Source organism: Saccostrea cucullata, unplaced genomic scaffold (assembly GCF_032062105.1).
Source record: "Saccostrea cucullata isolate Sc308-1 unplaced genomic scaffold, CSIRO_AGI_Scuc_v1 ctg420, whole genome shotgun sequence".
Classification (NCBI taxonomy): Eukaryota; Metazoa; Mollusca; class Bivalvia; order Ostreida; family Ostreidae; genus Saccostrea; species Saccostrea cuccullata.
The window spans coordinates 288,450-314,710 of NW_026930373.1; the positions used below are offsets into that span (position 1 = coordinate 288,450).

At 34.4% G+C, this 26,261-nt stretch overlaps 1 protein-coding gene and 1 pseudogene across 1 annotated transcript; one reads left to right on the top strand and one right to left on the bottom strand.

The window, feature by feature from the left end:
• Nucleotides 1-3,660: 3,660 nt before the first annotated feature.
• Nucleotides 3,661-16,098, bottom strand: LOC134228346 (2-hydroxyacyl-CoA lyase 2-like). The gene is given in 16 exon segments (XM_062710009.1): nucleotides 3,661-4,169; nucleotides 4,676-4,774; nucleotides 5,089-5,263; nucleotides 5,802-5,939; nucleotides 6,342-6,496; nucleotides 7,921-8,015; nucleotides 8,244-8,367; nucleotides 8,979-9,088; nucleotides 9,604-9,704; nucleotides 10,006-10,120; nucleotides 10,413-10,577; nucleotides 11,694-11,756; nucleotides 12,399-12,477; nucleotides 13,192-13,296; nucleotides 15,540-15,593; nucleotides 15,889-16,098. Coding segments are annotated over 16 exon segments (1,899 nt in total). The 5' UTR covers nucleotides 16,024-16,098; the 3' UTR covers nucleotides 3,661-3,983.
• Nucleotides 16,099-16,220: 122 nt separating this feature from the next.
• Nucleotides 16,221-24,781, top strand: LOC134228345 (uncharacterized; annotated as a pseudogene).
• The last annotated feature ends 1,480 nt before the right edge of the window (nucleotides 24,782-26,261 follow it).

The following is a 26,261-nucleotide window of genomic DNA, read 5'->3' on the forward strand; positions in this document are numbered from 1 at the left end:
TTTATTTGATTTAATTAAATTTTTTCATTGAAATAAACATGTATAAAAATGGTTTTCTAATGTATTTATAGTTATGATTTTTTTAATCATGTTACATGTAATTTGATAGTAATTTCTAGTTGGTGCATCCTTTGTACATTGTAATTGTAATAAGCTATACCTTTGTATATGACAGTTTGCTAGCTAAATTTTTGCTAAAATTCATGCACCAGTCCATATATTTCCATTGCTTACATTTAATATTAGGCTGTCTATTTAGCTGAAGTTTTTTTTTCTTGGTTTGTTTTGTTTTTGTATTGAGCTTCATTGCTATCTGTATTCTTTGCATTTACAATGTATCACCTTAGTACCAATATACTAATTCTATGCACTTGTATACGGGAGTTAATGTATTACTCTGCAGGTTTTTCCCTCTTACTTAGGTTAAGGATGTTTATTTGAACAGTAAGCAGGTGATTTTTTTTAATGTTTATAGTTTTTTATGAAAAAAAATTTGGCTTGTGTCAGATGGGATATTTATTTTTTTAATTTGTTAGTTCATATAATAATGAAAAATTTTTTTTTTTTGGGGGGGGGGGGGGGGGGGGGTACATGTATAGTATAAGGTACACTATACCTACTCTATTATCATGATAACTTTTTTTTTGTAAATTTGATACATGCACTAAATTCCTGTAAACCATTAGTCCCTCTGTTTGTGTGTGCATTAAAGGAGTCCCTTGAACAAATCCATATTTATCTGCTCCCTATAAATATCCATTCCTTCTCTCCAGACCATGAGTACCATATACACAAAGTCATGTATTGTGTCCTATGATCTGTAACAAATCTGTATGTTGACATGTATTTACAGAAAAGGAAAAGTAACCCTCCACAATTAATCTGTTAAGTTGCTAATAATGATAAATGTTTGTTTTTGTTTTCTGTGCTTGCATGGAATGAAGAAGTTTTAATTTTAACTTAATTAATTTGTTGGTGCTGGTTATGATTCCCTGTGTTTTGTATCCCACAAGTGAATATATTACATTATTTCATTGCTAGAAAATCTTCTTGTTCCAAACACATACCTTGTGTTTATAAGCACATCCTAAAACCTCAGAGTCAATTTTATATTCGCTGAATCAAGCTATAGTACAGTCAAGCATTGTTAACTTGAAGTTGATGGGAAGAAAAGCTAGATAGCTGAGGATTTGATAGATTAGGGGGGATTTGTAAGAATAAGTTGTTTGCATTTCCAAATCTATTTGACATATAAATATATACCCATGTTATTCAAGATATTGGTGTACCAGAAATCAGTATCTAATTCTTATGTTTTGATAAGTAATTAAAGCTAAACATGTTGAAAAATTAATCAAAAGACGATGGCCTTTGAAATCTATAAATAGGCCCCCTCATGGCTTTCATGGGTACCGTATATTGGGGTTTTTTTGGCGTGTGTAAAATTTGGCATTTTGCCTGCTCAAAGGTATGCCAATAATTTTGGCGTAATTTATTTTAGCAGACACAGAGTTTCAGCTCTTTGCAGATAAACACTAAAAAGAGTACTGACTATTTTAGTGATTAAAATTTTAGCGGGCTACCATCAAAACGTCAAAATAAGCCAAAATTAGCACCCCGCTAAAATAACCCACGATACGGTATCTTATATCTTATAATGAAAACTTGATTGATTAAATATTACTTTTCTGGAACTCAAGTGTACTTAAAAATGCATGGAATTGTAAAAATTACATAATTTATCATTTAAATTTTGTCTTAATTAAAAGCATTTGTAGAATAGAAATTTATAGGTTTAGGGTTTAGTACTTGCACGTTATAGTTGTTTTGTATCCCACAAGTGTTCTATATATTGCAATATTGTTTTTTAGCATAGCTAGTAATTGTTGAAAGAGACTGACTTAAGCTTGAAATATCTGTTTAAAATTTCTATGGTATGATTTAATACCACTGCTTCATGATCACATACAGTTCAGCCTGCCTCCAAGACCCGGTTATATCAGGCGTTTTTTTGTTGGTTCAACTTTTCTCAGATGGAAAAAAAATATATTTGATGTGGATTTTCTTTTTAACAAAAAAAAATTCTGTTTATAATTTTTGGAGAATATTTTCTTCCCACCTTAGCTACTATAAGTACGGATCTATTATTTTATCCAAGCGAGGACAAGCAAACATTTATAATTCGAAGGTTACTTGAAGCTGAAAATATTGTCAAGTGAAAAAGTGTTTGTCATGCATTCCTGAGTTTCAATCTTGTATTTTGTCTGAAAATTTAATCAAAATAGTTACATGTATATTGGTGAATGATGTTTCACTGAATTTATTCACCTTATGCCATTATGTACCAACTGAGTTGTTTAGTATATGTTATCCTATATTAAATTTTTTGTTAATTATAAATCCTGATTGTATTTCTGTTTATCTAGAAGATGAATGATATATATATTTAAAAAAATATATTTTTGGACAGATGACTTCATGGTAATTAACCGAGAATTGTGTATTGGTATACCTGGCCTTTTTAGTGAATGCCTAGGACAGATGATATTGCTTCTTTCTTTTCCTCTTGTATTTCTAGTTAATACTTTGCTATGATTTATACGTTTCCACATTTGTTATAAACATTGCAGCCTGTCTGGTCTAATTCTTCTGTGATAATTTTTCTACGCCACTTCTAGTGTTTTTGTTAATCATATATCTATTTTCTTATAAATCATATCTGTAATTATTTTTTATATAGATTGCTCTATATTTGTATAATTTTGATAGCTTAGCAATTATTGGCTTATTAATGGTTTTCTTACATTTATATCTAATACAGTTTGGAAAATGTGACAATTTAAATACACAATAAAGACAATATATGGCAATATGTTGATCATCAGTTTTGTGCCGTTTACAATCCTAGAACCATTTCAAGGCTTAGCTTAGTTTGGACTTTCAGTAAGGCGTGTCATTTTTTGAGCTACATTTTTACTGCCTGTCAAATGGCAAATAGATTCTCACTGCATGGTTAAGAAATCAATAATGTCATGAACTTTAAATTGTTGTTGACAAAGATGAGACAACTTAAGCCCCACCTCTTTAAGGAGGAGACAATGTAATTGGTTACTCAATTCACTAATTGGCATTTGCCCGAATTTCCATCCAATGCATATTTCAACAGTGAAGGAAAGTTGTGTAAATTTCAGAAGCTAATCATGTAACGTCAAGAATGCCACACTTACTGAAAGTCCAAACTAAACTGAAAATGGTCCTAATATTAGAAAACTTTTTAACAGAGCACCACACACTTTACCATTAGCTGCAGGTTTGACAAGTCTTACTGACATCTAACAAAATCTCTGGGATGAGTATTTTGACTAATCATTTACATATTGACAGACCCTTTTAATACTTCTGAATCAAGTTTTCAAAAAAGTCTTCTTTAACCAGTTTGCTAAAAGGGAGTCAAACCCAGATTTTGTTTTGGTAACAAAAATAAGACAGACATAAATGAAACTGACGTGCAGGACTCGCACAATTATACTAACTAAACAAAAATAAATTTATCTGTATGATGGGACACCAATTAAAGAGCACAAAGCAATCTGCCTTACAACCATGGAATATTGTGTGAATCTCCGCTGCCACTGCCAGAATGAGGATAAAAACAACACGTCAGACTTTAAATATTTTAATAGAAATTTGTTCTGATAACACTGAAGATGATGATGTTTTGTGGAGTGTTGTATAAAAATATATCACAGACACGGAAAGATGGAGCTGATGTATACATATTTCAAAGGAATTCATTTTGAAAGAAATTGCAATAATCAGGACATGAGCTTGAATAATGTTTAGAAGTAACTCTTTCTGAAAAAAAGACTTGTGATAAAAAGGACATCTACTTAATAGTTATAGTCATGTACAGCTGAACACAGATAATTAAATGTAGACATGAACTTCTGGTTTGTATATGTACACAGTTTACGAGGGAGTCCTCAGACAGATATACTTCCCTCTCGGAAGTTTGTCTTCCCGATGAGAACGTTGACTAGGACGCTGTTTCCTTCTTTGTTCCGTTTTATTGTCTCCGTTAGGACCTCGCGAATCTTGTCCTCATTACTCCTGTCCAGCCTCAGTCCCATACCACCATAACCAATAGCAACCTTCTCATAGTCAGTGAACTAAAAATAAACACAAAATATTTTATTAATAAATTTAATGACAATTTTCACACCCTGTAGTGATCTTTACTGGAATATTTTTCTGGGGGGTGTATGATGGGGATGAGTGCAGAGAAGGTATAATTAAGAGACTGAGTAGATAACAATAACTTCCTTAATGCATTGCCAATACCATTTTAAATCAATCTGCTTCATTCCTTATTTTTAAAACTTAGCCTTATGATGGAATTTCAGACATTCACTTGAAAGGGAAAAACCTAGAAATGAGCTGGCCACAATGTTTATACCTGTTACTCTGACAGATGTTTGATTATGATCTCTTTTACTTGGAGCAAATTTACAGACCACACTACTATGGTCTCTTTTACTTCCTGCTAATTTACAGTCCACACTGCTATGGTCTTGTTTTCTTGTTTACTTCCTGCTAATTTACAGTCCACACTGCTATGATCTTGTTTACTTCCTGCTAATTTACAGGCCACACTGCTATGGTATGAATTACTTACTGCTAATTTACAGGCTACACTGCTACCAAACATAGGGACTTGTTCTCTCTCAATCTGTGTCCATCCAGCATCATTACCCACCAAAGCCATCACAGGTATCTATTATGTAGGTAAACAGTCAAGGTGTAAGTTGCTATAATTAGCATAATATAACCATTAAATAAGATACAAACAATATATAACCAAACAGAGTAAATCCATCTGCATGTATATTGCAATGTTGTTCATTCATTATTGAAGAATTATGTCATCAAAATTAATATCTATTCAATTTTTTTTAAAAAATGAAAAACATTGATATTTCATTGTTATTATCAAAATCTACACATACTAGTAATACAAGTACTTAAACATGTTAAATGAGATTTACTAAAAAGTGTATGTAAAATAAGTCTAAAATTTGTAAATCAAACCTTGTGTCTGGTGAAGGTATCAAACTCTGCAATGCTGTAACCAAGGGAGCCGTCACCATAGATAATCCACACGTCAGAGTCGGGGCGACACAGCTTAGCCCCCAGGGCGAATCCTCCCCCAACCCCCAGGGTACCAAAGGCTCCAGGGTCCAACCAGTGAAGGGGGGCCCGGGGCCTGGTGAGAGACAACATAAACTCAGTTAAAAGATGTTATACACATATTGAAAAACAAAGGAGGCAATGAACATTTTAGCACAAATGTTAATTTATATACATGTACATGTATTTATTGGTTAAATCATTTTGAGTATATTTTATTGAATTGTTCCAAGAAAGATTATGAAATTTATACAAAGGAGAATATTAAAATTATAACCTTATTATAAATCACATACAGTTAGTTTTCAAACAAACTACTTTATTCTATACAAGCAATAAGTACAAACAATCTTTAAGTTTATATCTGATATTTTTATTGTCTACTTTTTTTGAAGTGCATTTACACTCAAAATCACTGCCACCTGTACACTAATTTCTTGTGGCCCCACATCCAACAATTTAATTGTGGAAAGTGGGGTCACAAAATCACCACCAGCTGTAAACTAACCTGAGAATGTATGCAACTGTTGCCACAAAATCCCTATTATAGCTGTAAACTTACCTGAGAATGTATGCAGTGGTCGCCACAAAATCACAAACACCTGTAAACTTACCTGAGGATGTATGCAGCGGTTGCCACAAAATCGCCCCCGTCTGCCACCATCACTGTATCATCAGACATTACTTCCTCCGCAATGTGTAAAACCTTCAGGGGATTCAGATGCTGATCCGTTTTCTCATCAGCCTTCAGTCTATAAAAGAATGGGATTACTAATAGTTTAAGCATGAGACAAAATCACTGTCAGTATATTAATTAATTGTAAAGTTGAAAATTAAGCAATAAGGTTGTAAATGTGGTATACAAAATGCTTAGTATGTACTTCATACTTTTCTCATGACCATGATGACTAAACATAGATGAAAGTATTACGGCCTGTATAACTGTAAATTAAAAATTCCTGCCTTTATATATGTTTGATTGTAAACTTAAAAATTTTTCAAGACCAGATTCAAAACCATTTTAAAATTAGTTCAATGTCATAATTATAATTCATTCTAAACAATATGATCACTGAATTTTGCTGATCTGAGTCCTGATGATATTAAGTGCTAAGTGTCTGATAGTGTCACCTCTAACTTGACCTTGACCTTACCTATTGGCCTTCTCCTTTTCTTCATCTTTGTCCTTGAGTTTCTGTATCCAGTCAGGGTCACACTTGTATCCCTTCAGTCCCTGGGAGATTTGGACAATAAAGCTGGCTACATCTCCCTCTATAGCTACAGTAGGCTTCCAAAACATGTCTGAATTCTATACAGAAATTATAAACTTCATCTTATCTATACCAACAGTCGGCTTCCAAAACATGTCTAAATTCTAGACAGATCTTACAATCAGCTTATCTATAGCTACAGTAGGCTAGCTTCCAAAACATGTCTAAATTATAGACAAAAATTACAATCAGCTTATCTATAGCTACAGTAGGATTCCAAAACATATCTAAATTCTAGACAGAAGAATATGTCTGAATTCTAGACAAAAATTATAAACATCAGTTTATCTACAGCTACAGTAGGCTTCCAAAACATGTCTGAATTTTAGACAGAAATTACATACTTCAGCATGAAAGAGACAATAATTATTAAAGCTTTAAAAAATAGCAATACCCTAGCTGACAAAAGGATGTACTGTAATTCATTATGAACAAAGCTGAGTACAGGCACTGATTATCAAAGTTGAGGTGGGAGAAACTTTTCTGACAAGAAAATTTTTAGACAGTAATAACATGAGCAAGTGGTTACTGTAAACGTGGTTATATTGACGACTTGAAAAATTGATGATTTTTAGTTTACGAAAATTGATGAGTGTTAATTTTGATGAAATACCGAATCAAGAGTTATGCATCTTTAAATTCACGAAGTAAAAAAAGGAATTCCACAGTTAGAGTTAGACCACCTACAGTGTGTAAGATTGTACAAACCCTATGTGTGTGAAAGATTTGACTACATAAATTACCCTTTTTGTATTTTGTTTTCATTAAAAGAGATCAATTGTCCGAGGTAACTTGGTCAAGCAAGGTGTGATAATTACACTATATTACGCATGCAAGTATTTGATACACTAGCTTAGATTCAATGATTTTTAAAAAGTGTGATTATATATCATTATGTTTTCATAACTAATTACAAAGGAAATTAACAGTAAATTTGGTCTAGTTTTAATAGAGGAAAGCCGAGAAAATTAAGGGGTAAAGTTGTAGAATAGTCAGTGTTTGTTGTGACGCTATATATATAATATGATGTGAAGTTTGCCGAGTGTAAATTTTGACGAGAAAAGAAAAATCGTCAATATACTGTAAATGTATTACATTTGGCGGTGTATTCTTTTTAGCGCTTTTGGCGAAAAGATACTTCCGCTAATTCAAGTACATTGCTAAATGTCTTAAACATTGATACATGAATAAGAACATCAAGAAATGTGCTAAATCAAATCTACACTAACTTGTTTAAAAATCATTTTCCGCTAAATATTGTACACGCTAAATATAGTACATTTACAGTAGTCAAAATTAGCACATCGTCAAAATTTCCACATTTACAGTATTCTCAGAAAAAAAGTGTCCTTTAAGTATGTCTAACGTGAGTAATTTTCAAATTAAGTACTACAATTGAGCTGATTTTGACAATTTTGCTGCAAAGGCAGCTAAGATTCCCCCATTATTTGTCTCTGTTTACCTTATACAGCTGCTCCTTGCTGCGGTTAATGGTGATAATTTTAGAACGTCTGTTGAGGACACGCCCATATCCGAGTCGGAAGTCTGCAACTGCCCCTAACAAACAAAACATTAAAATCTATCATGTACAAGCAGACATTACCAAAATTTACCTTTAGTATGGAGAGTCATTAGCTGTCATCCTAAGCTCTCCCATTAACAGCTTTATAAACTATGGAGCACCGTACCTGCCATAATGACAAGATCTGACAGTATGGAGAGTCATTAGCTGTCATCCTAAGCTCTCCACCTAACAGCTTAATTATAATTTATGGCACACCTTACCTGCCATGATGACAAGATCCGCCTCTTTGAGTGCCTCCCCTCTTTTCTGGCGGGCCTGGATCGGGCTGTACCTCCCCAGCAGTCCTCGGGCCATCCCCCCGAGGAAACAAGGGATCCCCATGTCCTGTAAAGGTTAGGTACATTATACAGGTGTGTAAATATCTATAGGACAAGTACATACAGTCAAGGTGTGTAAAGATTTGATATCTCTCAGAGCTTTTCTAAAAGTTTGGATAAATCTAACATCTGCACCTCTGTTTATTATCTTTTAGACATTTTTCTAGCATCAATATAAAAAGCCTTGGGTACATGTTTCTGGTCAGGATGACCCATATTCTTTCACTTTTAAAACTCTTGGTTTAATTGCCTCCATTCTATCTCTCCCAAAATTTTCTTTGGTCTGGATGACCTTTATCTTCTTACCTGACAGAACTTTTCTACAGAGTAAACCGGGTACCCCCTTACCTCCAGGGCCTTTCTAAGTTGATCTACAGGTACGAGAGGGGGGTACCCCCTTACCTCCAAGGCCTTTCTGAGTTGATCTACAGGTACGAGAGGGGGGTATCCCCTTACCTCCAGGGCCTTTCTGAGTTAATCTACAGGTATGGGAGGGGGGTATCCCCTTAACTCCAGGGCCTTTCTGAGTTAATCTACAGGTATGGGAGGGAGGGTACTCCCTTACCTCCAGGGCCTTTCTGAGTTGATCTACAGGTATGGGAGGGAGGGTGGCCTTACCTCCAGGGCCTTTCTGAGTTGATCTACAGGTATGGGAGGGAGGGTTGCCTGACTTCCCACCAGAACCACTGGTCTTTTTGCCTTGGTGATCAGTTCTATGCTCTTCTGAACTAAAATCAACAGAAAGGGCTGTAACAGACAAAGCCTCACAGAGAGATTGACAGGGTCTGTCTTTATGTCTGTCTGTCTGTCAAGTGAGTGTCGACAAATTAAAATTTAGTCAGAACTTGGGAATTATTTAAGACATACATTATTTTGTACTCTATTACTGGTTAAGATTATTTTCTACTAGGATTAAATTCATAGTTCCAGAACAAAAAAATGTTTGTTTTCGCAAGAATTTTACCCAGAACTTGGGAAATTATTTGAGACATACTTCATAACTAGTTAAGATTATTTTTATTTGGAATGAGTTCATAGTTACAGAAGTAATAAAAATTTGATATAGCAAGAATAAATCACTATAGGAGCTTTCGAGTTTATAACCACATCTTGCTTTTAACTACAAAAAATGTTCTTAAATGATCATTTATTGTTCTTAAGGAAATACTACAACATTACTCCATTTTTATTTCACTGAAGAAAAAATTGCTATATGTGATTAAAAACAGTGACCCCATCTGACCTTGAGAGGGTGTGGCTTTCTGCTGATTGACAGGTATAGGTGACATGTCACGGGGTTCAAATGCACCAGCAAACAGATTGTTAAGGTGGTTCATCAGATACCTAGATACAATATCAGAAAAAATAAAGGGGGTCCCTGATAAGGAATCCTCAATGAGTAAAAGTACATCACTTTTTGTTCTCAGAACCTTTAGATTATTATGGTTATGTTTTTTCTTTTTAAAAAAATTCACAAAATTCTGATAAATTTTTTAAGTATTGTCTTATACCCAATATTTTTCAATTTTTGAGAAAAGAGATAAAATCTAACGACTGAGGTAATAATTCCTTTCCTCATTATTTATTAGTCTATTAAAAGCTCATATATAACCAAGGTAATACATACAAATTATTAATTAATTACCAGTTGATTACCCTCTGGATTAGGCTTACAGGTCCCTTCTCTTTCGTTCCAATCTCCCGTCTAACTGTTTCATAAGGATAAAGTGTGTCGATGGGGAACTCAACAAACACTGGACCTGCAAACAGGGAAAAGTTTATATCAAATGTTTAATATTTCTGTTTATTGTAATAATTCTGTTTATCTGATAATATTTCTGGTTATTGTAATAATTCTGTTATGAATTGTTTCTGTTTATTGTAATAATTCTGTTAATCTGATAATATTTCTGGTTATTGTAATAATTCTGTTATGAATTGTTTCTGTTTATTGTAATAATTCTGTTAATCTGATAATATTTCTGGTTATTGTAATAATTCTGTTATGAATTGTTTCTGTTTATTGTAATAATTCTGTTAATCTGATAATACCTGGGGTCCCAGACTGTGCCTCGTGTAGAGCTTTCTTCAGTGTGGGTACGATGTCTCTGATCTTTGTTACTGAGGCGCAGTATTTACACAAAGGTTTGAACAGCGACATCTGGTCTATATCCTGGAGTGCTCCTCTACCCTGTAACATTAAAATTACCCTCTACCCTGTAACATTAAAATTACCCTCTACCCTGTAACATTAAAATTACCCTCTACCCTGTAACATTAAAATTACCCTCTACCCTGTAACATTAAAATTACCCTCTACCCTGTAACATTAAAATTACTTTCTACCACAATTATGCCCATATGTACCCTGTAACATTAAAAGGGACCCTCTACCCTGTTTTCATTTAAAATACCTATATGTAACATTAAAATTACCCTCTACCCTGTAACATTAAAATTACCCTCTACCCTGTAACATTAAAATTACTAATATACATTAAAATTATATGGAAATTAAAAGGTAATGATAAATTAAAATTACAAAATATACTGTAACATTAAAAACCATTCTGTAACAGGAAATGAATGTTGTAACATTAAAATTACCCTCTAAGAGAGATTGATTATTTGTTAATTTTAATTCAATTTAAATATTTTCATTATGAATAATCATCATAGCATTGGACAACAGGTATTGCCTATATACATGTAATTCCTTTCCACAATCCACTGATCGAATGTTGTTACGAGAGAGGTCTTCATATTTCTAAGTAAAATATATTATTTCTTGTCACCATCTGCTGAAGACTACAGGACAAAGTCCACTGGGTATTTCTATACAGCACATGAGAATACAAACATAGTAACATAAGAACATGAATCTGTTCACTTTCAAACTTTTGAGATACATGTATGGATATGTAGACGAAGGTAAGGATAAATAAATGTACAATATATACTGACTAAGCCTTGATACCTTTCTACAGCAGGAAACAAATGTGTTAGTCAGACCTGCAGGAATCAATGTCATTATAATTGAATCACATTTAAATTCCAATTTAAATATTTTAATTTGAATTTGATTATTTGAATAATCATCATAGCATTGGATGTCAGGTAATGGTGCTGAAATCTATGTAATTCCTTTCAACCTTCCACTGCAATAAAATTGTGTGTTGCTTTACGAGAGAGGAATTGCCATTTCACGTAAAATATATCATTATTTCTTGTCACCTCTGCTGAAAAATAAAGACTGGGTATCATACAGCACATTGAAATAACATATAATATAAGAACCTGAAACTATTATTGACAAATGAGTGTAGCTGCAGCGAATATATAAAACCGGTACTGTCAGCAATGTGTCATTAGAGACAGTGACAGTGTTAGTCAAACGTAGGAAGCAATGTCATTATATTTCACTCCACAGCTTATAATTATTAGTCTAACAAATATACCTGTCTTTGTTACAGGTAAATTAAACACAGTCATATTTATTTCCTCTCTGACTTGACAGCAAGGACCCTTTATCTTCATTACACACTTAATAATTCATTTCCTCCTGATCATGAAGTCAAAAATTTGGAGAAAATGAAACACATCAAGTTAAATAAAAATAAATTCCTATTAAACAGGCCTACTTTTTCAATAAAGATACTTTTTGATATCACTTTTTACCTACCCTTGCAATGAATAAATATATACAGAGTTTAGTTTGATATCACTTATTTACTTGGTCCAGTAGTGATTTTATATACACATTTTACTTGGATGTCTTCATTTACCTGGTCCAGCGGTGATGGCTGCTATACTGTAATACAGTTAAGTTTATGTTATTTACCTGGTCCTGCAGTGACTGCTGCTATACAGTTTAGTTGATGTTATTTACCTGGTCCAGCAGTAACAGCTGCTATACAGTTTAGTTGATGTTATTTACCTGGTCCAGCGGTGACGGCTGCTATACAGTTTAGTTGATGTTATTTACCTGGTCCAGCGGTGACGGCTGCTATACAGTTTAGTTGATGTTAATATATTTACCTGGTCCAGCGGTGACAGCTGCTACACCTATGGTCCCAGACATTCTGGCTACAGCATCTGCCGCAAAAACTGTAGTCACCTGACAACAATACAATAGAAATTCAGAATAATTTTATTAACGAAAACTTTAAATCAATTTCAATCTTATTTGTACTGAATGTAAATAAATTATTCAAAACAATAAATGATGCCTTTAGTAACTTATTATAATAATTACAGAATGTTGTTTAAAGTTTTAAAAGGCCAATTAATCAACTGTTTCATGGAAAATGATGCAGTGATTTATGTTCAGTTTTATTCAAGACATATAATATTATATCAAAGGACATATTTCTATGATCATGATGGAAGTGATTGATATTTAATATTTACATTTGTTGTGTTTTCTACCAATGCAACTGTGAAATTAATTTGAATACTGTTTTCGTGTACCGGATATACTCCGGTTTAAAAATATGCATGGAAAAACTCATGCTAAAGTGGCATCAAAATGAGGCTACAGAGGTTGTGATAAAAATGCAATGATATAGCACACCGAGAAATTCAAATATTGAGTGTATTTTTGGTGCTTTTACAATTATAAATATAAGGAATGCTTTTTAGTGTGAATTATTGTTCTGTAAATCACAAAGACTTAGCTTGTATGAATGTATATATTTTTCATGTAGACCCGGCTAGAGTTCTACTGCTACTCAAAATGTTCCCTTCATTATAAGGATTGTTTGGTATGTAGTGGACATTTCTCATAGTTATTGGCACAACTTCACTGAATTCGGGTGTTAAAAGATCATACCTCATGTCTTGTGTCTACAACTCGTATTCCCAGCTTCTCACACGCTACAAGTATCGGGGAGATATGTCCTCCTACGAGTGTAAACACGTACTTTACTCCATGTGCCTACAAACCAAATAAAACAATGTATAATTCTGACATCTTATATTGTTATTGTGACAACGGATCGACAGAATGCAGATTTCAAAAAGAACTGAAACTTACGAGGGTTGTTCGATATGTATTGTGTATTGTAGGATATCTCAAAAGCATTCGATTCAAATAGTCAAATGGACATTACATCCCTTCAACGTATTCTCCGTGATTTGAAATTTTAATCTCTGAATCCATTTCTGAAATGCGTCACGGTACGCTGATTTAGGTATACCTCTAAGGCACTGACTGACGGCTGCGCCAAGGGCCTGTCGTGACTTGTATCAACGACCAGATAAGAACTTTTTAAGTTTTAGAAAAAGGAAAAAGTCGCATGGTGCTAGATCCGGAGAGTATGGTGGGTGTGGCAAGACGGTAACCTTCTCAGACTTCAAAAATTGCTTCACAAGCTCAGATGTATGTGATGGAGCATTATCATGAAGAAGGCGAACAGGCCTAAATCCCGACACAGGACATTGTTTCTGATAATATTTCTTGAGCTTTTTCAGAACAACATCTCGGTAATACCGACCTGTAACACTTTTGCCCTTCGGCATCGGAATTTGTACGGCTAAACCATCACAAGAGAAGAATATGCAATAAAGGACCTTCTTTGTGCTCATTGTCCTTTTGGCAACTACAGGCCTTCTACCGTGTTTGGTTTGCCATAATTTGTTTCCAACTTTTCTTACTGGTTCGAAATAGTGAACCCATCATGGCCATGTTTCGTCACCAGTAACTATGTTTGCAAATTGTCTTTGATTGAAGTTTGGAAACATTTTTTTCGCTTAGCGGTTTGTATTCGTACCTTTTTTTGATCATCTGTCAATATATGGGGTATCCATCTGGCAGAAATCTTTTGTACTTTCAAAATACGCTTCAAAATGAAATGCACCCGCGATAGCGATATGTATGGCACGCCAAATTCACAAAAATGAGCAAAACATGGTTTCACAGTCGATAAACTAGGTTTATCGGTTGTAAACTATAGTTTACGGACTGTAAACTATAGTTAACGATGTTAATCTATATTTCACATCTGTAAACCATAGTGAACGCGATAATCTATGTTTCACAACCGCAAACTATACTTAACACCGAAATCAATCATTTGCAATTGCAAAACATAGATTATCTGATAAATTCAGTTTCACGATTTGTAAACTATAGTTTACAAACCGTTAACTATAGTTAACGATCTGATAAATATAGTTTCACGATTTGCGAAACTATGATTAACAACTCTTAACTATAGTTTACGATTGTAAACTATAGTTTACAAACGTGAATCTATGTTTATCAACAAAATCTATTGTTAACGCTTATTACAGACAGATAAACTTAGATTATCATTCGTAAACTATAGTTAACAACCGTTAAATATAGTTTTACAGATGAAAACTATACTTAACGAATCATTAACTATAGTTTACGGTATGTAAACTATAGTTTACAGTCGATAAACCTAGTTTATCAATTGTGAAACTATATAGGTTTAGATCATTTTTGTGAATTTGGCATGCCATAGATATGCCAACAGCTTTGGCAATATCACGAATCGTGTACCTGCCATCACTTTCAATTAATTTCCTTGACTTTTGAGACATTTGTCTTGCCTGATACAGTCACAGTTCGACCCGATTTTGCTGCATCTTTGATGGACTCTGTGCCAGTCAGAAATTTCTGTCTCCACCTACGAACTGTCTCATAAGATACCTTATCAGACCCATAAATTTCCCCAATTCAGTAAAAATCTGCTTTACCGAATTACCGAGTTTTGTGCGAACTTTTATATAAGCTCTAATTTCTTCAATATTCTCAACCCTTTTCCCAACCATTTTTACAACAGTGGTCAACGACTGGCTCTATTGAAATGACGATTATTTTATAACCATGTGTAGATAAAGGCTCGTGTTTATACTGTTGGCAAGGTATTGAATACAGTTATCCAAGCGTATAAATATCGACGAAATCGTGCAAGGCGTTATCGCGCTGTGGTACATTACACAATACATATCGAACAACCCTCGTAATCTGACCGTGACCACAGCAGCATGCAGAACCTTATATCATTGATTCTAGTTGTGAGTAAGCTATTTTCACTCAGTCTATTGATTTGTCCTTTAGAGAATTATGATGTCCATTTTGCTTTTTGAAACAATCATATTTTTTAAATTTATACCATGAATTGGTCCATTTATCGTAGAATGACTGACCTTAAGGACATCAGCCACAATGTCGCCACCATTTCTCTTCGTTTTGCTGTCAACCTGTGAAAGCATTAATGAATGTTACAATTTTGAAAAGTTAATTTTGTTTCAGCTGAGTTCAGTTAATATTTATCATGTTTATTATACAACTCAAAGTTTATTAAATTTATACACAGGTCTATGAAAATCTAACATGTCTAACAAAAGACTTATTACCAGAGCTACTAACAGCCCCTCAGAAACAAGTTTCTGTTATGCTGATGTCATATGAAAATACAACTTGGTACAATGCTTGACCAGAAACAGAGAAATGTATCGAGCCCATTCGAGGATATATTGTAAGCCCTGATGTTACCTTGTGAAATAGCTGATAAATTATTCCGAACTTCCTCAGGAAGTACACGGTGCCTAGAGCTGCTGCAGATAACCCAACAGGAATGGCCAGATTTCTGAACAATTTCTGCAAACTCTCATTGTGTGACGCTGCCATCGTTTGACGTTGTGATGTCCCAGTGGACTTTGGGTCGGCTTCTGCCACCTACTTTCACTTTCATTTCACAGTGTGAAACGAAATTCTTGTTGCATACCTACAATGAAGTCTTCTTGAAATACTATTGGCTAAAAATTAAAGTAATAAATATATCTTTAATAATTAAAAATGCTGATTTATATCTGTGAATTCAAATAAAGATGATTTTTTTGGTTTATTGAATATGATGTAAGCGACCATTGTAATCATTTTGCTGTTTCCGGTTAGCACTCTGACGTGTATGCCCTCAGTCAAAGTAGATCTAACATGAGTTGATGAGTATGACTGATTAACTGGTCGTCTACTTTGGTAAGGTTTTTAACGTTGACTATAGTAGTATACATTATCGAAATAACAAATTCTAGGTTGAACTCGATATTGAAATTAACACACGATTAAGTGATTAACCACAGGCACCTGAAGTATGGATAATACCCCCCTTTCTTTTAATGAAAAAAAAATGTAAGAGTGTATAATACCTCGAAAATATAAAATTTCCCCGTCAAACACATCTATATGTCGTTATGTGCAAGCAGATTGTACTTTTTCTCACGTTTAAAGAATGGCCCTATTCGGTATAATAAAAATACACAAGGTAAGAAACAAAAGTTGTAAACAAATGGGGGACCCCTGCTTCGAGACAGATTAACAAGGTAATAATTAGTGATACCTATCATAATTTTGCAAACACTCTGTCTGGGAGATGTTCTTTTACTAGTCTCTTTAACCTAAACCCCGCTATTAGCGTTTGATATGCCGTAATCGGACGATTTATTAATCGGATACATAAAATTTTCTCCATTGGCAGCGTTGGAGGAGGTTTTGGAGCTGCTTTTCTGTTTTGCCTTATCTGATTGGTTAGATATTTAAACTGTATTACAATTAACCGATTAATAAATCGTCCGATTACGGCATATCAAACGCTAATAGCGGGGTTTAGGTTAAAGAGACTAGTAAAAGAACAAACAGAGTGTTTGCAAAATTATGATAGGTATCACTAATTATTACCTTGTTAATCTGCCACCGTTTGTTTACAACTTTTGTTTCTTACCTTGTGTATTTTTATTATCATAGGGCCATTCTTTAAACGTGATAAAAAGTACAATCTGCTTGCACATAACGACATAGAGATGTGTTTGACGGGGAAATTTTATATATTTTCGAGGTATTATACACTCTTACAAAATTAAAAGAAGGGGGGGGGGGGTAACTTAGGTGCCTGTGGATTAACTAGATCTAAATTGATAAATATAAACATTTTGAATATTTTGATAACTCTGATGCGTACTCGCCCGTCTCATGATATGTATTTATTCTACTTAAAATAGGCTTAAAATAATTATCCAACCCATTTACAGACGTCATTTATGAACTTAAATATTGTCACAATATACCTTATAGGTTGTCATATGAATATGGAGATGCTATTGAATGTGGTATTATTTGAGACAAGTGCTGGAATGAGACTTTAATGGTCCTGTGATTTATCTGAGGACGTACGAACTTCAGGATGATGCAGGAGGAGGATGACGAAGGGGGGACGTACGATCACACGTCCCTCCTGGATCTACGGAAACGGAAAAGTCCGACATCCATGTGGTGCTGCAGCTTTGTCAAGACAATTTGTCTGTCCTTCACATTTCTGACTTTGGTATGATTAAAATTTAAACTATCAGACCAAATCTCTGTGTCTTATTCAGGTTATTGCATATTTGAAATCTGTCATAAACTCAAAGATATGAGAAATCAGAATGAATATCTATATATGAATCGATCTGTAAAAATATATGTAAGAAAATGCTTGCAAAATAATTTTGAATTGTCAGTAAGTGCTACAATATATATGTAGTATTGTAGAACTCTGACAAGGCTCATCAATATTCAGTGCATACTTTGTCACATGGTACATCAGATATGAATGTTTGTCATAAGTACTGTAGATCACTTAATTTTCGCGACACCTTGTTTTCGTGAGATAGCCATTGACTCTTTATTAGCGAGACAAAATTTTCACGAATGGTGGTCATTGCTCTGTATAATCTAAAGGATTTTCTATTATACGCGAGAATGAAATTTTCGCGAGCATACCGTCTGCGTAATGAAGTTCTCGCGAATAAAAAGTGATTTACAGTATACCTAGACTATTGTTTTTATGGAATACATATAGAACATCATAATTGACAAGCAGTCAATGTAAAATCATTGAGAATGTTTTATTGAAGTTCATTTTACCATGATAAAATCAACATTAACTATGTAATTCACTATCACTGTGTCTATTTTTATTACAGGGTATATATATGTATCGCAATCCCCGGGCCGACCTTTATTGACCTGGGGCCTGTTTCACAAATGTTTCCTAAGATGTGTCGTAAGACAAAACTTAAGATATGCCTAAGTTATAACTTAGAAAGTTCCTAGGATTTGTCACAGCTGTTTCACGAAACAATCTTATATTATGCTTCCTAAGTCATTTCTTAAGTTGTACCCTTATAAGGAGTAATGAAATAACTTCTCCACTCTATGTACAACTCTCAGTTTGTCATTATGGGTTATATTTTTAGCTTCAAAAAGGAGGGGCGGGAGAATTGGGAATTACCCCGACTTTCAAAGGACTTGGACAGAAGTGTGTTTTAACTTTGTGAAGTTTGCTGGTAGAAGTAAGCATTAAAAGACACACCCTTTCAAGCCCTTTTCAAGCTCTCTTCCCTTACGGGCACACGATATTTGTATTATCTTAAACATCATTCTACGTGTTCTACATTTACTTTATTTTGTTCTTTATAAGGTATTGATCCAATGCAGGTATTGTTTTTTTTTACTATACTTTTCTAATTGTCAATTATTAAATGAAAATCAAAAATGATTGCTTCGTAGCGAATACTTGTGAGGGCGTTTTTAAAAAATCTTTGTCAATGAGTACTCCACGTTAGTTGTTCGTGATGTGTCAAGCTTTCTCACACATATAAAATAAGAATGTCATGCACGGGAAGGGGGGGGGGGGGTGGGTAATAATAATTTAACCAATGTATAGAATACCATGGAAAACAAAACTCTGTTATGTTTGTGTCCCCTCAATAATAACGTCCTAGAAGAAATAAGATGCAATCATTCTTGGGAGAGACGTCTATATACCCGGGGCTTGGTTGGGGGTTCATTTAGAATCATGTATTTATCGAAAGTGAACACGAGTGTTTCCATTTATTTGAAATATCATTTTCAAATTCTAATTTAATATCGATTAAAATACTAGTAATAAATAAATAGATATACATGTAGATAAAAATATAATGTATACATGCATGTATAATAATGGATCAAATTATGTGCTTTTTTTGTTTTGTTTACAAAGGCGTGCTCTTTAAATGATGGTACATTCCAGCATGTAAACCATCGACTTCGCCAGTTTTGTGAACGGACATTTTTATATACCTTGACTGTAATTTTAACATGTTTGCCAGTTACTGAAATCCTACTAATTCCATGCAAAGTAAAACAGTTTTAACCTGGAGAAAACACAATCATCCATATTCTGGTAGTTCATTGGATTTTCTTTCCCTAAACACTTTCTCTGTCTCCATAAGAAATGGATATGCATGCAATATAGTTAATTCACTCATCAATTTACCTGTGTGTCATAATTAGGAATTTAAGACAAGGGTAGTATATATGTATCGCAATCCCTATGATAGGTCCTAAGAAGGCTTTGTGAAACACCTGATGGTTCTATTTAATTCACTATCACTGTGTGTATTTTTATTACAGGGTCTATGTATCGCGATCCCTGGGCCACCCTTATCGACCTGAAGGAGAGAATCAACACAGACACGACTCACATGGCGCTGATTTTCACAGCACGCTCCATCGGTTATCTGTTAGGGTCACTGATCGGGGGTTTTCTGTTTGACCACTTTGACAAACAGCTGTTGTTGATGGTGACTTTGATCGTGGCCGCATTGGCCACTAGTATCATCCCCTGGTCACTCACGCTGACCGTTCTAACAGTGATGATGTCATTACAGGGATGCTCCATGGGAGTTTTGGATACAGGTAGAACGTCTTTTGAAGTCAGTTAATTTTTAACCATTAGGGCTATTTTTTTAAAAATATAATTTAAGATTTTTAGTTTGACATGGTACATGTATATGCTTAAAAAATGACTGGAAAATTTTGGGCCTGATGCATTTTTTTGCAAATGACTTTAAACTGCAAAAAAATTTAATGCATCATGTCTCTGATCTGATTATTCTTGAATATTCCCGCCATTTCTTACTTGTAATCAGTGGGCAAATTCAAAATGAGACAAATGTTTTTAAAAAAAAGTTATTTCACTTTAAACACTTATGTCATGTCCACAGGCAAATATATGACTTGTCAAATTTGTTTACAAGTTTCCCAGGACCAATAACCCTGACTGTATACATTGTGTAGAATAGTTTTTTTATTTTGTTCATTGAACATTTTAGGTATTTATTGACCCATTTTTCATCTTTTTTTCAGGAGGCAATGCATTCTGTGTCAGGATCTGGGGTAAGAGGAGCCCTCCCTACATTCAGGCCATGCACTTTGCCTTTGGAGTGGGAGCTTTCATTGCTCCCTTACTTTCTCAGCCATTCTTGTCCAACAGCATTCAGAATGTCGGAAAGCTTAACCCTGTGAATGATGACTCCTTTACTAAGTTTCTCATAGAGAACACAAATCATTCTCGGGTTGGAAGAGATGTAAATGAAACGATTCCACAGATTGATGTTACGGACATGTTACATTTATACACAAAGGATGTGTCCATGACAACAACTTCAGTTGTGACCCCCACTCCTACTACCATTCCTGTCCCAAAGAAACCAACACACATTGACTCCACCACAGACGACAAGAGTAAGGCAGACGGTACTCAGTTTTTAACACATATTAAAAAACCTCCAGAAAATCAAAAGGAGAAAAATCCAGAGATCAAGGACATCCATAAAGTTACTCCTACTCCAGGCACGCCGGGCATTAATGGTACAAAGTCCACACAGACTCCAGCAACAAACAGTAAAATGTCATTAAAAGAGGATAATACTCTGACAGGAAAATCCAGCACGGCTACCACACAGAAAACTGCCACAAGTACCACCGTCATGGGTACCACAAAAGCACATAGCACAACCACCGCCAGTGCTCAAGTACCCACTAGTACACAGGTACCCAATACCACTACCACCAAAGCGCCCATGATCCCTACTGAATCACCTACTAGTACACCTGCACCCACTACTAGTAAATCTGCACCAACTACTAGTACCTCTGCACCCACTACAACTACAAAAGTACCCACTACAAGTACATCTGCACCCACTACAACTAAAAAAGCACCCACTACAAGTACATCTGCACCCACTACAACTAAAAAAGCACCCACTACAAGTACATCTGCACCCACTACAACTAAAAAAGCACCCACTACAAGTACATCTGCACCCACTACAACTACAAAAGCACCCACCACCAAGAAGAAGACAACCCAAACACCCACCGTCAATAAATCTGTAAAATCATCTACTTCTTCACCTAAGATACCAAGTTCCACATCCTCAACTTCAGACCAAATAAACAACTCCACAACGACAGTGTTTCACAATACTACATTCCCTGTTAGACGTAAGAAACCACACATGACAGAATCCAAGAACATTCTTGAAGTTGTCAGCAATATGTCCCGGGTTCAAATGGCCTATCTTATCATTGGTGCTATGCTACTGGTGAATGGCTTTTTCTTCTGTGGCTTGTACTGCTATGATAGATACAAGTCGGACTTCAGTATATATGAAGATAGTGATGTAGGCCAAGATAAATTCGGAAATCCATGCAAGCGATATGTGATCATGTCCATGATGTTTTTATTTTTCCTTGCCTATATTGGCATGGAGACGACCTTTGGAGGCCTTTTGATGACCTTCATAGTGAACTTTATGGGTTGGACTAAAGACAAAGGAGCAATAGTGACAGCCATTTTCTGGGGGTCTCTAGCGGCAGGACGAGGATTTTCAATATTTATAGCGAACTGCTTCCGTCCTACGTGTATGTTATTAGTAGACATTTCCCTGATGTTGATTGGCTCATCACTTTTAAGCTTTGGAATAAGTTACTATGATGCCATTCTGTGGATTGGGACCCTGACCCTGGGATTTGGAATGTCCTCTCTCTTCCCTACAGCTGTGTCCTGGGTTGACCAATATTTTAAAATGACTGGAAAGTCAACCGCGGTGCTTGTGATGGGATCAGCTATGGGTCAGATGATCGTGCCCGTCACCACGGGGTATTTCTATGAACACTACCTTAAGATGTCCCTGATGTACGCCTGTCTGGCTCTCAGTGTTTTGTTAAGTGTTTTATTTTTGGTGATGCAGTTCATTGCCTCACAAGACGGTGTTCTCCGATCTCAGTCAGATACGGAAGGTTTCACTAGACTTAGAGACGAAGAGAACCTGGAATTGGATGACGTATCGTATGGACAACGTCCAATGGGAAGCGGAGATTCATGCCAACATTCAGCGACACCGAATATAACCAGCTGTTACAAGAGGAGGAAGACGATCTTTTGGCGTAATGACCCTCCTCAAAGCCAATAGAAACTGTTGGCATAGTGATGTGAATATCCATGGTTTAAAGCCTGATATGAATATCACATGTAACTGTGTTCAAAGCTTTTAAAAATAACTACAATATACAGAGCCTTTGGAACAAAGCTACAATATAAAGCTACAATAGCCATATAGCCTTTTAAACAAAGCTACAATAGCTAGAGCTTGTAGAACAAAGCTACAATAGCTAGAGTCTTTGGAACAAATCCACAAAAGCTAGAGTCTTTTCAACAAATCTACAATAGCTGTAGCCTTTAAGACAAATGACTGTAATGAACCTATTTCTGTTTCTAGTCTACATATCTGAGGCTATTGTATTGATAGTGAGAGAGTCATTTAGCAAAAACGACAACATCTGATTCTTGTAGTCTGTCCCAATACAGAGAACATGAGCTTTAGTAAAATATATGAAGATCTGAAATATTTAAAATGTCTTTAATTTTGTGATATTTTGTAAACTCTGAACAACAGTCGGATGTTATAGAATAGCCTAAGATTATTTACTCGTGGTTTGATATTTATTGTAAGTTTGGGTTGTTGGATGAAGACGAATCCTTTGGGCTGTGATGTATTGTATTGTATCATATAAACATAGATTTTATACCATATTATTAAATATATTCAAAAAGACTTCCTGAGTCCTCCTAAAAATAACCCACCTCTTTTATCATGATAATGAAACTTTGTTTTTGTGTGAAACATGGTACATGTATAAGTCCTATTCATACTGATTTTTATTTCTGCAAATGATGTTTATATTTTCATACACATTGCCTTTTTAAGCTAGGGATTTACTGAATCACCAAAGTATTTTTTTTCATTAGGCCCTACTGCAGAACAAATTTTATTGACAATTTACTGTGAGATAAGTATTTGGTGTTTATAACTCGACATGATTTTCACAAATGCTGGTTATTGCTATACATATATCCCACAAGACTAAAATTATATACAAGATAATGGAAATTTCAAAAGTAGGCTGTCTTGCCTTATTACATAAAAATAAACTTGGCCTAAAAAAAGTTATTTCAGTGAGTTATTTCACCTTGCTCTCATGAGATCTGAAGCTTTAAAGTTTGAGAATCACCATTAATTTTGCCAAGAAGGGAACACACATCAGGCAAGGTATTTTTCTCCATTGATATATTGTAAAATGGCAGATCACTAGAAAAAGGATTTTATTTGAAAGATAATCAATGTTTTTACTTTGAGTCCACCAGAGGCATACTCTAAGGATAAAAACTTTGATTTTTTTTTGATGAACTTAAGATGAGATAGAGTTTATCTTTGTTAATGATCCATGAAATTTGTTGGCCTGGGTAAACAATGTAGGAAGCTTTGAAAGTATGGATAACTAATTTAAAGTACACGGCTGTCTACAGCATTAATACACAGTAATCTGATTTACACTTGTATTCCTATCACAGGCAGTTAAGAAATTTAAAAACAATATAAATTTATGTATATATACAAGCTTTAAAATATTAATGTGTTCCATTTATTTATTCTATTGCATGTAGATGAATATTAAGAATTTAATTTATCGTGTTTAAAATTGTGCATGAAATTGTTCAAGTTTACCAGAGGAGATTATTTTTCCAGGGTATGTTGAACCACACAGTACAGGTATCTTACCGAGGCAAAAGCTTCAGATTCCATTCTAGTAGTTGCCTAAATAATTACATTCAACTTATTTATCGTTAGTGAAGTCACAGCTAAATTTGATTATTTTCTTGTTCAAGTTTTCTTTAAAAAGTTTATAATATGTAAATGTGAGCCAAATATTGCCCAAAATAATACATAATATTGCCATGAAATGTGTGTGTTTGTGTGTTAATTTAACATGTTGGTTTGATTTTTAAGAGAAATCGTCAACATTTATCAAAACTGATTAAGATGAGAGTTTGAATACACAGCATGAACTTGACTTAGATATTTGTTATTACAGCGGAAGTATTAATGTTAATAATACTAATGTGAGAGGTTTTATTTTACTATCCTAATCCATTGTTAATTATTTAATTAAGTTGCTTCCATTGATATGTTTTTTGTATGTCTATGTTTCCAAAGTATTAAATACTGAAGGAATTTGATTTATTGTGAGATCTTTTATGAATTCAGAGGGATTTTATTGCGATTTTCCTGCTACATTTTTCTCACAAAAAGTAATTTAATCCATCAAAAGACGAAATTCTTTTGTGAAACTATATTTAATATTGTGAACTATTCCTCCTTTAAAAGAGTGCTTAAATTCCAAGTGTAAAGCACATACATTTATCTGAAATATTATAATTAAGAGGTGAAACTATAGCTTGAATACCTAATCGTAAAATGAAAATGTTACGTATGTTAGTCAGTTTAGCAAAAATGGCAAAACATAACAGGTTTTTCATTTAAACGTAGACTGTTTGACGCAAGAACCTAAGTATTCTGTAAAATATGAACGGGCACCTGTTTCTTCAGAGCGCATTGTTTCAGTTTTATTTTGCTGCATCAACCAAATTCACGGAAAGTGACTCACAGGAGGAACCTTAAGCTTGTTCTCAAAAAACGCCATGACATGTATACCTAAGGAGAGCTGTGCTTTCATTTCCAGATAAGAGATGACAATTAAGATACGGATTATTATATTGAAAATATAAACCTCATAAACCCCGGCCATACAGCAGTGTATAAAAGCCTGATTCAGATATGTCTGTGTGGAGAGACATTGTTGATGCTGTGCCAAGTTAAAATTGTCTCGGTAGAAAGCTTAAATTAATCCTTTGACCTACTGTTAGCGAAAAAATGTAAATTGCCCGACATTTCCCCTTCATTTTTACACTTAATTTCAACGTATTATTATCTCTTTTCTGTTGTTTTCACAGAAGACGACTGTGATTTCCTTTTTCAGTTGCAGAGCGCTTATATAGTTTTCTTACTCATAGATTGCGATCGAGTCAGCACTTTATAAACAAAATTGTTTGTAAAACAGCAGCTAATGGCAAGGGTAGAAGTTTCTGAAATGCAAGTCAAACTCCAAGATCAAGGTCAAAAGGCAAAATTTTTGGTACTCATAGGAAGGTCTTGTCACAAGAAATCCGCCTGTGAAATATGAAAGTCCTATTACTAGCAGTTCAAAGGTTATGGTCAAGGTTTTAAAAGTAGGTCTAACTCAAAGCTAAGGTCAAGGTCATATATTTTAATATCCAATGAAAGGTCTTCTCACAGTGATTCGAATATACATGTGAAGTATGAAAGTGAAATACTATTCAAATGTGAAGTGTGAAAGTCCTAGCACCAACTATTCAAAAGTTATGGTTATGCTTAACGTTCGGAATTTGTTGATTAAAGTAGATCAAACTCCAAGGTCAAAGTCAAACTCAATCCATTGAAAAGTTGCATACCAAGCTATATTGTATGAGATTTATTTAATTGAAACTATTTTGATGTACTGTTACATGTAACATATCATTCTCAGAGATGTAAGGTGTGGTAAAGTTTCCATTTAATATCTCCGTCGAAGATTCAAATATTTTCAGATCAAAATTTTATCATTTATGCCTGTCGATGTAGATGACATCGTTGTAATCA